General features: G+C 42.2%; 1 protein-coding gene across 6 annotated transcripts; it reads left to right on the top strand.

Moving 5' to 3' along the window:
* Positions 1-3,204: 3,204 nt before the first annotated feature.
* Positions 3,205-12,057, top strand: LOC112256022 (synaptic functional regulator FMR1). 6 transcript variants are annotated; one of them, XM_042325890.1, is made up of 15 exons: positions 3,205-3,517; positions 3,940-3,992; positions 4,344-4,446; positions 4,706-4,777; positions 4,888-5,036; positions 5,167-5,257; positions 5,347-5,463; positions 5,584-5,754; positions 5,902-5,980; positions 6,079-6,191; positions 7,353-7,439; positions 7,674-7,893; positions 8,101-8,280; positions 8,492-8,571; positions 9,187-9,373. In XM_042325890.1, exons 1-15 carry the CDS (start codon positions 3,467-3,469, stop codon positions 9,223-9,225), a joined length of 1,605 nt encoding a protein of 534 aa, XP_042181824.1. In that variant the 5' UTR covers positions 3,205-3,466; the 3' UTR covers positions 9,226-9,373. The 6 variants fall into 6 exon arrangements, with proteins under 6 accessions (XP_042181824.1, XP_024284724.1, XP_024284723.1 ...); XM_024428956.2 differs by having other exon boundaries at positions 8,489-8,571; XM_024428955.2 differs by having other exon boundaries at positions 3,206-3,517; positions 4,344-4,437; positions 9,209-12,057.
* Positions 12,058-12,448: the final 391 nt, after the last annotated feature.

Genomic DNA, 12,448 nt, shown 5'->3' with positions numbered 1-12,448 from the left:
AGGTAGGCCGATAGCAAAAAGGGAAACATTTTTTTGTATAAAAACATTCTACCTGGATTTATAACGCAATTTCTCCAACAATGCCTTGACTTAGATATATTTTAGAGCCTCCTGTGGCAGTGTAAAATGAATCCATTCCACCAGACTCCCCAAACTGGAAGTGATTTGTAGCCCCACACAAACGTATTAACGCTGCTGGCAGCCTGCATATTTATGCCAACTAGGTACAGTCTGTTTCGATCTACTGTCTACTGAAACTGCAGCAAATTAAACAGCTCATAGGCAAATTTGTCATGTTTCAAATTTAGGTTTCATTACATTACATTAAATGTTGCATATTGGGGACATCATGAATGTGTGTATGGGGATGTACGATGGACATAAGTTCTTTAAACTTCACAACACCACCAAACTCAGCATTCATATTATTTTTCCCAGGAATATATTCTTTGAAGTAGACACCCTTTGCCTTGATGACAGCTTTGCACACTCTTGGCATTCTCTCAACCAGCTTCATGAGGTAGTCACCTGGAATGCATTTCAATTAACAGGTGTGCCTTGTTAAAAGTTCATTTGTGAAATGTCTTTCCTTAATGCGTTTGAGCCAATCAGTTGTGTTGTGATAAGATAGGGGTGGTATACAGAAGAAAGCCCTATTTGGTAAAAGACCAAGTCCATATTATGGCAAGAACAGCTCAAATAAGCAAATAGAAACGACAGTCCATCATTACTTTAAGACATGAAAGGTCAGTCAATGCGGGAAAAAAATAACTTTAAAAGTTTATTCAACTGCAGTTGCAAAACCCATCAAGCACTATGATGAAACTGGCTCTCATGAGGACTGCCACAGGAAAGGAAGACCTAGAGTTACTTCTGCTTCAGAGGACAAGTTCATAAGAGTTACCTGTCTCAGAAATTTCAGCCCAAATAAATGCTTCACGGAGTTCAAGTAACAGACACATATCAACATCAACTGTTCAGAGGAGACCACTACTAAAGGACACCAATAATAAGAAGAGACTTGCTTGGGCCAAAAAACACAAGCAATTGACATTAGACTGTTAGAAATCTGTCCTTTGGTCTGATGAGTCCAAATTTGAGATTTTTGGTACCAACCACCATGTCTTTGTGAGACAGAGTAGGTGAACAGATGATCTCCGCATGTGTGGTTCCCACCATAAAGCATGGAGGAGGAGGTATGATGGTGTGTGGGTGCGTTGCTGGTGACACTATCTGTGATTTATTTATCATTCAAGGCACACTTATCCTGCATGGCTACCACAGCATTCTGCAGTGATCTGCCATCCCATGTGGTTAGTGGGACTGTCAATTGTTTTTCAACAGGACTATGAAAAACACCTCCAGGCTTTTTATTTGAACCTTTTATTTAAGTAGGCAGGTCAGTTAAGAACAAATTCTTATTTACAATGATGGCCTACACCAAACCCGGAAGACGCTGGGCCAATTGTGCGCCGCCCTATGGGACTCCCAATCAAGGCCGGATGTGATACAGGCTGGAATCGAACCAGGGTGTCTGTAGTGATGCCTCTAACACTGAGATGCAGTGCCTTAGACCGCTGTGCCACTCTAGAGCCCTAGGTTGTGTAAGCGCTATTTGACCAAAAAAGAGAGTGATGGAGTGTTGCATCAGATGACCTGGCCTCCACAATCACCCGACCTCAAACCAATTGAGATGGTTTAGGATCAGTTGGACCACAGAGTGAAGGAAAAGCAGCCAATAAGTGCTCAGCATATGTGGGAACTCCTTCAAGACTGTTGAAAAAGCATTCCAGATTAAGCTGATTGAGAGAATTCCAAGAGCGTGCAAAGGTGTCATCAAGGCAAAGAATGGCTACTTTGAAGAATCTCAAACATAAAATATACGTTGATTTGTTTAACACTTTTTTTGGTTACTACATGATTCCATGTGTTATTTCATAGTTGTGATGTCTTTCCTATTATTCTTCAATGTAGAAAATAGTAAAAAATAAAGAAAAACCCTTGAATGAGTAGGTGTGTCCAAACTTTTGACTGGTAGTGTGTGTGTGTGTGTGTGTGTGTGTGTGTGTGTGTGTGTGTGTGTGTGTGCGTGTGTGTGCACACAGACACACACACGCTATCGTTCAAAAGTTCGGGGTCACTTAGAAATGTCCTTGTTATTGAAAGAAAAGTCTTTTTTTTTTGTCCATTAAAATAACATCAAATTGATCAGAAATACAGTGAAGACATTGTCAATGTTGTAAATGACTATTGTAGCTGGAAATGGCTGATTTTTATTGGAATATCTCTATCTGTGAAAAGAGACCCATTATCAGCAACCATCACTCCTGTGTTCCAATGGCACGTTGTGTTAGCTAATCCCAGTTCATAATTTTAACAGGCTAATTGATCATCAGAAAACCCTTTTCCAATTATGTTAGCACAGCTGAAAACTTTTGTTCTGAATAAAGAAGCAATAAAACTGGCTTTTTATGACTAGTTGAGTATCTGGAGCATCAGCATTTGTGGGTTCGATTTCAGTGCTCAAAATGGCCAGAAAATAAAGACCTTTCTTCTGAAACTATTCAGTCTATTCTAGTTCTGAGAAATTAAAGCTATTCCATGTGAGAAATTGCCAAAAAACTGAAGATCTTGTACAACGCTGTGTACTACTTCATTCACAGAACAGTGCACTCTGGCTCTAACCAGAATAGAAAGAGGAGTGGGAGGCCCTGGTGCACAACAGAGCAAGAGGACAAGTACATTAGTGTCTAGTTTGAGAAACACAAGTCCTCAACTGGCAGCTTCATTAAATAGTACTGGCAAAACACCAGTCTCAACGTCAACAGTGAAGAGGCGACTCCGAGATGCTGGCCTTCTAGGCAGAGTTGCAAAGAAAAAGCCATATCTCTGACTAGCCAATAAAAATAAAATATTAAGATGGGCAAAAGGACACAGACATTGGCCAGAGGAACTCTGCCTAGAAGGCCAGCATCCCGGAGTCGCCTCTTTCACTGTTGACGTTGAGACTGGTGTTTTGCGGGTACTATTTAATGAAGCTGCCAGTTGAGGACTTGTGAGGCGTTTGTTTCTATACCTATATATTTTTTTAAACTATGACGATTATTAATCCAATGCACAGTGATCACTGAACCACTCATTCCTGATGAGAAACCAATTAAATGGAACTGAGTGGACATTATTAAAAGTTGACCTTGTCACGTGACGAGGGAAAGGGAGGCTCTTATGTTTACATCAATGCGTGCATTGCAAGAGCGGTTGAGAACTGTGTATTCTAGCGTCATTTAAAAGTTTCGCTTTCATTTCTTTAGAAATCTTTAACGGCAACTTTGCAAATCGAAATATTAAAGAGATACAACAGAGAAACGACGTTACCGGGGGATCCAGGACCAGAGCTTTGCACGCACCCAGTGTTTTTAGCAAACCAGCTAAGTTAGCATTACATTAGCTAGCATAGCTAGGCGTCATGGACGAGCTAGCGGTTGAAGTCAGGGGGACGAGTGGGGCTTTTTACAAGGTGGGTTGGTAGCTAACTGCTAGTTTTAATGTTTCTAAAAGTATTTTGATGATTTATTTATTGCAATATGTCATTCAGTGAGCTATTTACCGGCTGGCTAATCTAGCTAGGTTTATCGTCAGGCCCATACAAGACACAGTACAGCCTGCTTCTAGCCACAGACAGCCAACCAATGCTAGGTAACGTTAGCTAGCTTCAGTAGCATCCTAGTTATCTAGCTACAGTTGTTTCCCCCAAAAAATAGGCCATACGGAGTATATAGTTTCGTGTTTTTGGTGGCATTTGTTCTAGCTAATTAGCCTTGCTTGTTATCTAGCTAGCAGCAGTCAACGAGATTCATCTTTAGGCTTTGACCTCTTGGCTAATGATTGTTTTCCTTTGCCTAAAATGTATTGTATTTTCTCAACCATTTTCTCCTTTAGGGCTATTTGAAGGATGTTAATGAAAGTTCTGTCACTGTCTCCTTTGAAAACAAGTGAGTTGCTAGTTAACTAACGTTAGCTCCCTGGCAACATAATCCAGTCAGCTAGCAAATAAGCTCACTTTCCAAATGAATCGTAGACTAATCAGTAAGCTAAGTAACGTTAGCTAGTTAATTAACAACAGTAACGTTAGGCTACTTTGAGTCAGAGCCATACATGAGAGCCCCGTTAACCACTATGGATTACATGTCAATGCATTTGCTATAACTAACTAGCTAGTTCTTCTTGCAAGCAACACTTTGTTTCTCATTTAACTTAACTATAGTGCATGTGCACACTTGTTCAGTTGTTTAATTTCCGTTTGCGACTACCCTTGTTTCATTTGTTTATTTCTATTCTTTCAGTTGGCAGCCAGAGCGTCAAATTCCCTTCCATGATGTTCGATTTCCTCCACCCACAGGTTTTCAGAAAGAGATAAACGAGAGTGATGAAGTTGAGGTATGTGCTGTAAGTAATGGATAAGGACTTCCCTTCCCACTAGTCAATGTCAATTAAACTTAATACTTTGCTGAGATCTAGTAGGCTAGATTATACAATGGCTGCTCGATGGTTAGGCTTTTATTGAAAGCAGAAGGGAACTGCTGTTATGTTCTTTCTTTTTGATTATTTGCAGGTTTTCAGTTAATGTGTACCGCAAACAGGGGCCAGTTTAGATGCATATTAGTGATAAGAACTCAACAAAATGTACTTAATCAATTATCCACAGGTTTATTCTAGGGCCAATGACAAAGAACCATGTGGCTGGTGGCTGGCGACAGTTCGAATGGTGAAGGGTGAGGTAAGACCAATGCTGCTGTTTGAGCGAGAGTTTACATTTGTTTATTATTATGTAGCTACTGTAATATTTTAATGATAATCTGTATAACACAGTACCTTCTTTCCTCTCAGTTTTATGTCATAGAGTATACCGCTTGTGATGCCACGCTAAATGAAATAGTTACATTAGAGAGGTTACGACCTGTGAATCCAAACAAGCCAGCTACAAAAAACTCCTTCCTGAAAATTAATCTGGATGTCCCAGAGGACTTGCGGCAAATGTAAGTGGGCCTATTCAAGGCTTTTTTTAAGTAAGGTAATTGTTGTATGTTGTCATTGCTTCCATGTGTGACTGTTGATTTGAGACTGATGTGACTTTCTATGGTGGGGAACTGTGTTTTGTGTTCTTAGGTGTTTAAAAGACTCACATAAAGATTTTAAGAAGGCTTTGGGAGCATTCAATGTCACTTATGACTCAGACAAAAAGCAGCTTGTTATTCTGGTACGTTAGATTATTTTTCTGTCTTCTCAAAGTTTCATAACTCAGCCCCCGTTAGATATTGTTTCATCATATCAGTCCTCTTGTTTTAGTCCGTGAATGAGGTTACAACCAAAAGGGTGCAGATGCTGAGCGACATGCATTTCCGGAGCCTGCGCACCAAGCTGTCCCTAATGCAGAGGAATGAGGAGGCTAGCCGCCAACTGGAAGTACTTACAGTTTAAACACACTCTCAAATGAAGGCTAAGCCTTGTTAGCCTATTGGAGGTTATCGCTCAGCGTGAGGAGAACTATGGCTAAGCCATGCGTGGGTTATGGTTTGTGTGCAGAGCTCTCGGCAGCTGGCGTCCAGGTTCCATGAACAGTTTGTGGTCCGGGATGATCTGATGGGGCTGGCCATTGGGACCCACGGTGCCAACATCCAGCAGGCCAGGAAAGTACCTGGGGTCACCACTATAGACCTGGATGAAGAGACCTGCACCTTTCATATCTATGGAGAGGTAGGACGCTTACTACACTGCACCTCACCACTAGCACAAATATAATGAATGCTCATGAGCCTCTTTACTCACAAGGTATATTTACTTGGTCATACTAGTGAAAGACGTGCATGTATTTTATCTCCTCTGGGTATGATTCAATTGCAGGACCAAGAGGCTGTCCGCAAGGCTAGGAGCTTCTTGGAGTTTTCTGAAGATGTCATCAAAGTACCAAGGAATTTAGTGGGTAAAGTAGAACATAAAATGTGTTGTTTGAAAAGTCATGAACTCATTGTCTTCATGTTCTCATAGTTTCCTATTCTAATACCACATCTCCTTCGCCAGGGAAAGTCATTGGGAAAAATGGAAAGCTGATCCAGGAAGTGGTGGATAAATCTGGTGTTGTTCGTGTTCGGATTGAGGCAGAGAACAACAAGAAGCCACCTCCATTGGACGAGGTAAGTGGCTTGAATTGACTAAAAGTGCGCAGGGGCAGAGTATCACCCATTGCGCCTGGTTATGCGTTGGGCAGACCGCACCACCCTCTGGAGAGCTCTGTGGGTGTTGCAGTTGCCGTACCAGGCGGTGATTCAGCCCTAGAGGATGCTCTCAATTGTGCATCTTTTCACCTCCACTGTGGTCCCGTCAATGTGAATGGGGGTGTGCTCTCTCTGTTGTCTCCTGAAGTCCACGATCAGCTCCTTTTGTTGAGGGAGAGGTTATTTTCCTGGCACCACTCTGCCAGAGCCCTCACCTCCTCCCTGTAGGCTGTCTCGTTATTGTTGGTAATCAGGCCTACTACTGTGTCATCTGCAAACTTCATGATTGAGTTGGAGGTGTGCGTGGCCATGCAGTCATGGGTGAACGGGGAACAGGAGGGGGCTGTGGGTCCCCTGTGTTGAGGATCAGCATAGTTGTGTTGTTTCCTAACTTCACCACCTGGGGGCAACCCGTCAGGAAGTCCAGGACCCAGTTGCACAGGGCGGGGTTCAGATCGTCACTGTATCTGCAAACTGTTGGCTAGATCGCATGTGCCAAGAGCATAGTAGGCACAAATGTTATTTAACAGTGTCTGTGACAAAACTATTGGTGGAGTTGAAAATGCAATTGGAAGCTCATTGAACTTCAGATTTTTATTTGGAACATGAAAAGTAAAGCAAAAAAAACTTTTGTGCTCTAGGTCAGCACTCAAGGGCCGGCAGTAGGCTACAGGACTTAAGGGTATTTGATGCAAGCATAAGTATATTTTCCAATGTTGGCTTCTAAATTACATTTTCACGTTGACAAATCCCTGTCGCTCACTAGTTCGCTGGCTTGAGCTGGGATCAGGTCAGCCCAGTATTGTCCAATGAGGTTGCAGGATGAGCCCAAGCAAGTGTATACCGCATGCACACCTAACAGTTGTTTTCCTCTTTGTGCACACACCTGCAGGGCTGGACAGCAGCCATGTGATACACGTGATGTTGTGCACAATTTTCAGCCACCTGTTTTGGCTTGAGCGCTGCTTTCAAAACTACCAGCTCAAACGTGTACAAAACCTGTATAACGCATCTTTAACTAGTGAGGACTCTGCAGCCACTTGGTCCTCATTAGATCCTGTCTGTTTATTTCCCTTACAGGGCATGGTGCCGTTTGTCTTTGTGGGGACAAAGGAGAGCATCTCCAATGCTAAAGTACTGTTGGACTATCATCTCAACTATCTGAAGGTTAGAAGCTTGCCCCTATTGCTCTAATAAAATTGATGCTTTCATGGATGTTGAGATGTATGCCGCTTGGCAGATGCTTTGATCCAAAACCTCTTACAGTTGAATACTTAAAGCAGCAGTTAGTCTACACATTGCTTGCTTCATCAGAATGGCAGATTCTACCCAACTTTCACTATTAGAGGTAGGAGTGACTTCTAAATAAGTATGTTGAATACATACACCCTGTCCCTATAGGAAGTGGACCAGCTCCGTATGGAGCGACTGCAGATAGATGAGCAGCTGAGGCAGATTGGGGGAGGGGGACCCAGGGGGGGCCCAGGGCCTGGACGGCCTGACAAGACCATCGTAGACAACGGCGGCCTGGGGATGATGGGCATGGGCTCCCAGAGAGGAGGGAAGCCATTCGTCAGGGGAGGAGGCCGTGGCCGACGTGGTGGTCCCTCTTTAGCCTCAGGTATGTATGGGACAGAACTGTTGATCCATATGAAACAGTATGTATTTCACTAAAGTATGTATTTCACTAAGTGTGTATGAACATAGTGGCTCATATCACCGTTGGAAACTGAGTGAAACGAACTGTGTCGTTTCACTAAGAAGAACTCTGTAAGGTGAACTCCATATAGTTCCTGGTTTGCAGAATAACCTCTATCCCTCTTACCAGGCACTAACTCTGAGGCTTCCAATGCCTCCGAGACTGAGTCGGACCACAAGGACGAGCTGAGTGACTGGTCTCTGGCCCCCACTGAGGACCTGACTGGGGGCTTCCCCAAACGACCTGATACACGCAAGAGAGGAGGGCCTCGCGGGCGGGGAGGGAGAGGAAGAGGGGGAGGCTTCAAAGGTCTGCACTAACCTTATTCAAGCTTGCCTGTAAATGGAACATTCTTACTATAATACCCTGCTGTATGGGGGACTAGTGTCTCTAGATAAAACCCTAAGGCAATGAATGCATTTATGTACTACTGTTTGAGTCTGTTTGAGAGTAATGATTTCATCCTGCCATGATAACATTTTGAGTTTTAATCCTGTCTGGCTCTCTGGTTCCTAAGTAGCTGAAGACATCCAGTGGACTGAGTCACGCTCACGGAATACCAGAGACCCTAAGCTGAGGCCTCTGGAAGATTCTTTGCAGGTGAGGAATTCCAGACACATGTCTTGCAAAGGAAACCGTTTCCTGTTAAAGAACCAAACTGAGACCAACCGGAATTTTTCCAAAACAAACTCGTTTTCGTTGCAAATGGTTTCTGTTGCAAAAAGTTTTACAACAGAATTGGTGTAATTAAGGCACCCAAGCTTTTCTTTGTTCCTGACAGTGTCCCTTTTGGAATACCTGTTGCCATGTCACAACAGGACCACTAGGTGTAACCCTGTACCCTCTTTATATCAACTCGATCTCAGAGGAGAAATGTACATAATCATAATGTTTGCCCTTTGTAGAAACTTGATTTTGTCATATTTTATGACATATCATGACACATTTAGCAACTTAGTCATTGACCTCTGACAGAGGCTTATGATTTATTCAAATTGGGGAGATGTGGGAACGACAGTCCCAGCTCCCACGCCTCTGAACTTTTGCACCACACGGCCGAACCGCAATTTATACTGGTGCCGATTTTAATGGTCACACGCAAACGTAAAGTGATAGCGCTCTCGGGTGACAACATTGAATAGAATTGCATCTAACTCTAAGTGACTGTACTTCGTAGTCCTGCATATCCCCAATCTAATTTACCTTCTCATACAGTGTCCTGTCTCTGGTCCCACAGATCAGAGTGGACGGTAATAATGAGAGGAGTGTTCATGCTGCAGCCAGAGGCCCCGCAGGCGATGGAGCCAACCGACAGAGACCCATAAAAGAGCGACCTATCAAGAAGGATAACCAGGAAAGCCCTGGTGGTGAAGCCACTGCCATAAGCCTGGCGATGGTAAACGGTGTGTCGTAGACGGGGCCGACTGAAGGCACCTTCATCTCTCTCACCACACCATCAATCCAGAAGCTTCTTCATTAGAGACACGTTAGGCCAAAGAGGAGCAGGTCAGGGCTGAAATGAAGCACACTTTGGACAAACTAACTCCAGCGGCAGGTGGATGGGGTGTTTGGTGGGTTACTGTGTACAGGGAAGGAGCCATCTAGGGTTTTAGGGGTTAACAGGAGAAGGAAAACGGCGACTACAGTCTTTTTCTAATTGACATTGTTGACAACTACCTATCAGATGATTTAAAAGCTGTGGAAAGAAAATGTGTTTAAAACAAAGAGGGGCCAACCTGATGAATCTGTATTTCTTAAGATATGGTTTTCTATCGCTTGTTCATGTACTAGCCTTTTCTCCGGATAGAGGGTTGGATTGTTTGGTCCTTCCTGCCTTCTCTCTCTCATGGCATGTGTTTATGGAGCCCTGTGTCGCAGTGGAATATAGAACTCATTATCATATGAGGTCACAGCTGCATCATTAGCAACAAACAAAAAACATAACATAAAAAGACACCCCCCTCCCCTCCTGTCTGATCTGTGCCTTTTATCTCCTGTGGATAGTATCACAAATAGAAATTGAAATCAGGGAAGACGACGACATTGGGAAAACGGTAATGGATTTTACTTGTGTGTAGTGAACACACAGCTCACCATCTAAAAAAAATGAGAACTGTCTTTTTAACCTTTCAATGCATGTTCATTATTATCATCGGTTTCCACATCCGGGAAGTCAGCAATCTGATGTGTCACTTTGTTTCCTTTTGCTGAATATTTCTTCAATAGGGATGATGATTGACTTTTTCTAGCTAGTGATATAGCATTTCTTTTTTGGAAAAGGGGGAACGACAATGAACTCAATATCGATCTTACCACGGTCACACTGGGTTTGTGTGGATTTTGATTCAAGGTCTCAGATTATTTGGTCATTTCACACCATGGCTACATTTAACGGAGACTAGTGTCATATTGTCTAGACACTGAACAGTATCTTATGACAGAATCACTTCTATGGACCTTTTAACATGAACTATGTCAAACGGGAGAGATATTGAGAACACGGTCCTTTCACCATGCATTCACCAACAATCCCTTTCCTGTTGGTTTTTTATTTCAGAGATTCAAAGAAAAGAGTGGCACACCTCTCTCCAACCCTAACATGTTGTTCATATGATATTGACAATTGGTCATTAGATTGTAAATTATAAAGTGGGTTGCATACTGTATATCTAATTTGTTAAAATAATTTTTTGCTATTGTTTTGGATTGAACTTCAAATGTGCACTTAATCATTTTATTTGTTATCTGCAACTACTAAATAATATGAACTATAATAAACTATGTGATAAGATTTCTTCCGCAGGGGAATCACATGAATGCTGTCAACAATATTACCAAGTTTAGATACCCTATAGCTAACAGAGTTTCCTGTACCTTCACCGTACAGAGGATGAAGTTTAGTCCCATGGTATAACCGTCTGTCTTATATCGGATCAGTGCTTGTGCATTAAAACCTTAGTTTAGTTGATTCTTTAAAAAAAACTACTGTGAGGATATAGCTAGTGTCTTGTTCTAATTTATTTTGGGGTTTTCTTGTTTACTCTAAATTGCAATGCTGAATGGTGTACAGGTAGTGGGCATCAGTCAACAGCTGTCAGCCTCTTGTCTCGCTGTAATTTTGCTCATGTCCAATTCACAAAATTGTATTTCAGCCACTGCTCTCCCCAGCGTTAACAGTCAACAATTCAACTGGCCCAGTCTGGCTATGAAATTACATTGATATTAATTTAATATTTTGTACTAATAGCAGCAAAAAAGAAGTCCAGCTGAGAGGTTCAGACTTGAAGAGAAGTTTGATGACGTTGTTATGAACTGCCTGAGCAATGTGGGCCATTCTCTTCAGAATGGCACCAACCATCTGGGACTATATCTAACCCTGCCAGGGGCATAAATTGTTTACTCAACCATCTGGAACTTTATCTAACCCTGCCAGATACATAAATGGTTTACTCAGCCATCTGGGACTTTATCTAACCCTGCCAGATACATAAATGGTTTACTCAGCCATCTGGGACTTTATCTAACCCTGCCAGATACATAAATGGTTTACTCAGCCATCTGGGACTTTATCTAACCCTGCCAGATACATAAATGGTTTACTCAGCCATCTGGGACTTTATCTAACCCTGCCAGATACATAAATGGTTTACTCAGCCATCTGGGACTTTATCTAACCCTGCTTGGGGCATGAGTGGTTTCCTCCTGGTATTTGAATGATTGAATACAGACCGTAAGATGCTGCAGTTCAGTCTACTCTTGTCAAGGACAAGCAATATCTCCGTGTTGCCAAACAGACTTTTCTAGTTCTTTATTTTGGGAATTTATAAGATTCAAGAAAAAGACAACTCTAAAACATTTCTTCTTGCACACATTGTAGGCAGTTTGGTTTGGAAGCAGAACTGCAACCAGAAATATTGCAGATACTGGACCAAGGTAGAATGACCTTGTATGTTACTGCACTTGGGGCAATATTTTCTTTGTACATATTAGCGAAATAGATTGGGTTTTATGTTGACATTGTTTGGTTATAGTGCAATATATTTTGTATGCAAGCCGTTTCAATAAATAAAGGTGGATCTTACTCTGCTAATGTTTAATTTTAGTTTAAGCATTACATATAAGTTGATGGCTGTCGATTGGCCAAAAAGGATTGCGAAAGTTAAGCATTTGTAGTCATATTTCTTCCAAGAACAGTAGCTGAATGATACACTATATATACAAAAGTATGTGGACACCCCTTCAAATGAGTGGATTCTGTTGTTTCAGCCACACCCATTGATGATAGGTGTATAAAATCAAGCACACACCCATGCAATCTCCATAGAGAACATTGGCAGTAGAATGGCCTTACTGAAAAGCTCAGTGAATTTCAACATGGCACTGTCATATGATGCCACCTTTCCAACAAATCAGTTTGGCAAATGTCTGCCCTGCTAGAGCTTCCCTGGTCAACTGTAAGCGCCGTTATTGTGAAGTG

Source organism: Oncorhynchus tshawytscha, linkage group LG08 (genome assembly GCF_018296145.1).
Source record: "Oncorhynchus tshawytscha isolate Ot180627B linkage group LG08, Otsh_v2.0, whole genome shotgun sequence".
Classification (NCBI taxonomy): Eukaryota; Metazoa; Chordata; class Actinopteri; order Salmoniformes; family Salmonidae; genus Oncorhynchus; species Oncorhynchus tshawytscha.
This window is presented reverse-complemented; position numbering and strand designations above follow the sequence as displayed.

Bases quoted from the DNA above. Each gene is read 5' to 3' on its own strand.
- LOC112256022 (XM_024428952.2), top strand. From the start codon at position 3,467: ATGGACGAGCTAGCGGTTGAAGTCAGGGGGACGAGTGGGGCTTTTTAC. The intron at 5,258-5,346 runs GTACGTTAGATT...CTCTTGTTTTAG, and splicing joins AAAAGCAGCTTGTTATTCTG to TCCGTGAATGAGGTTACAAC. The intron at 5,464-5,583 runs GTACTTACAGTT...GTTTGTGTGCAG, and splicing joins AGGCTAGCCGCCAACTGGAA to AGCTCTCGGCAGCTGGCGTC.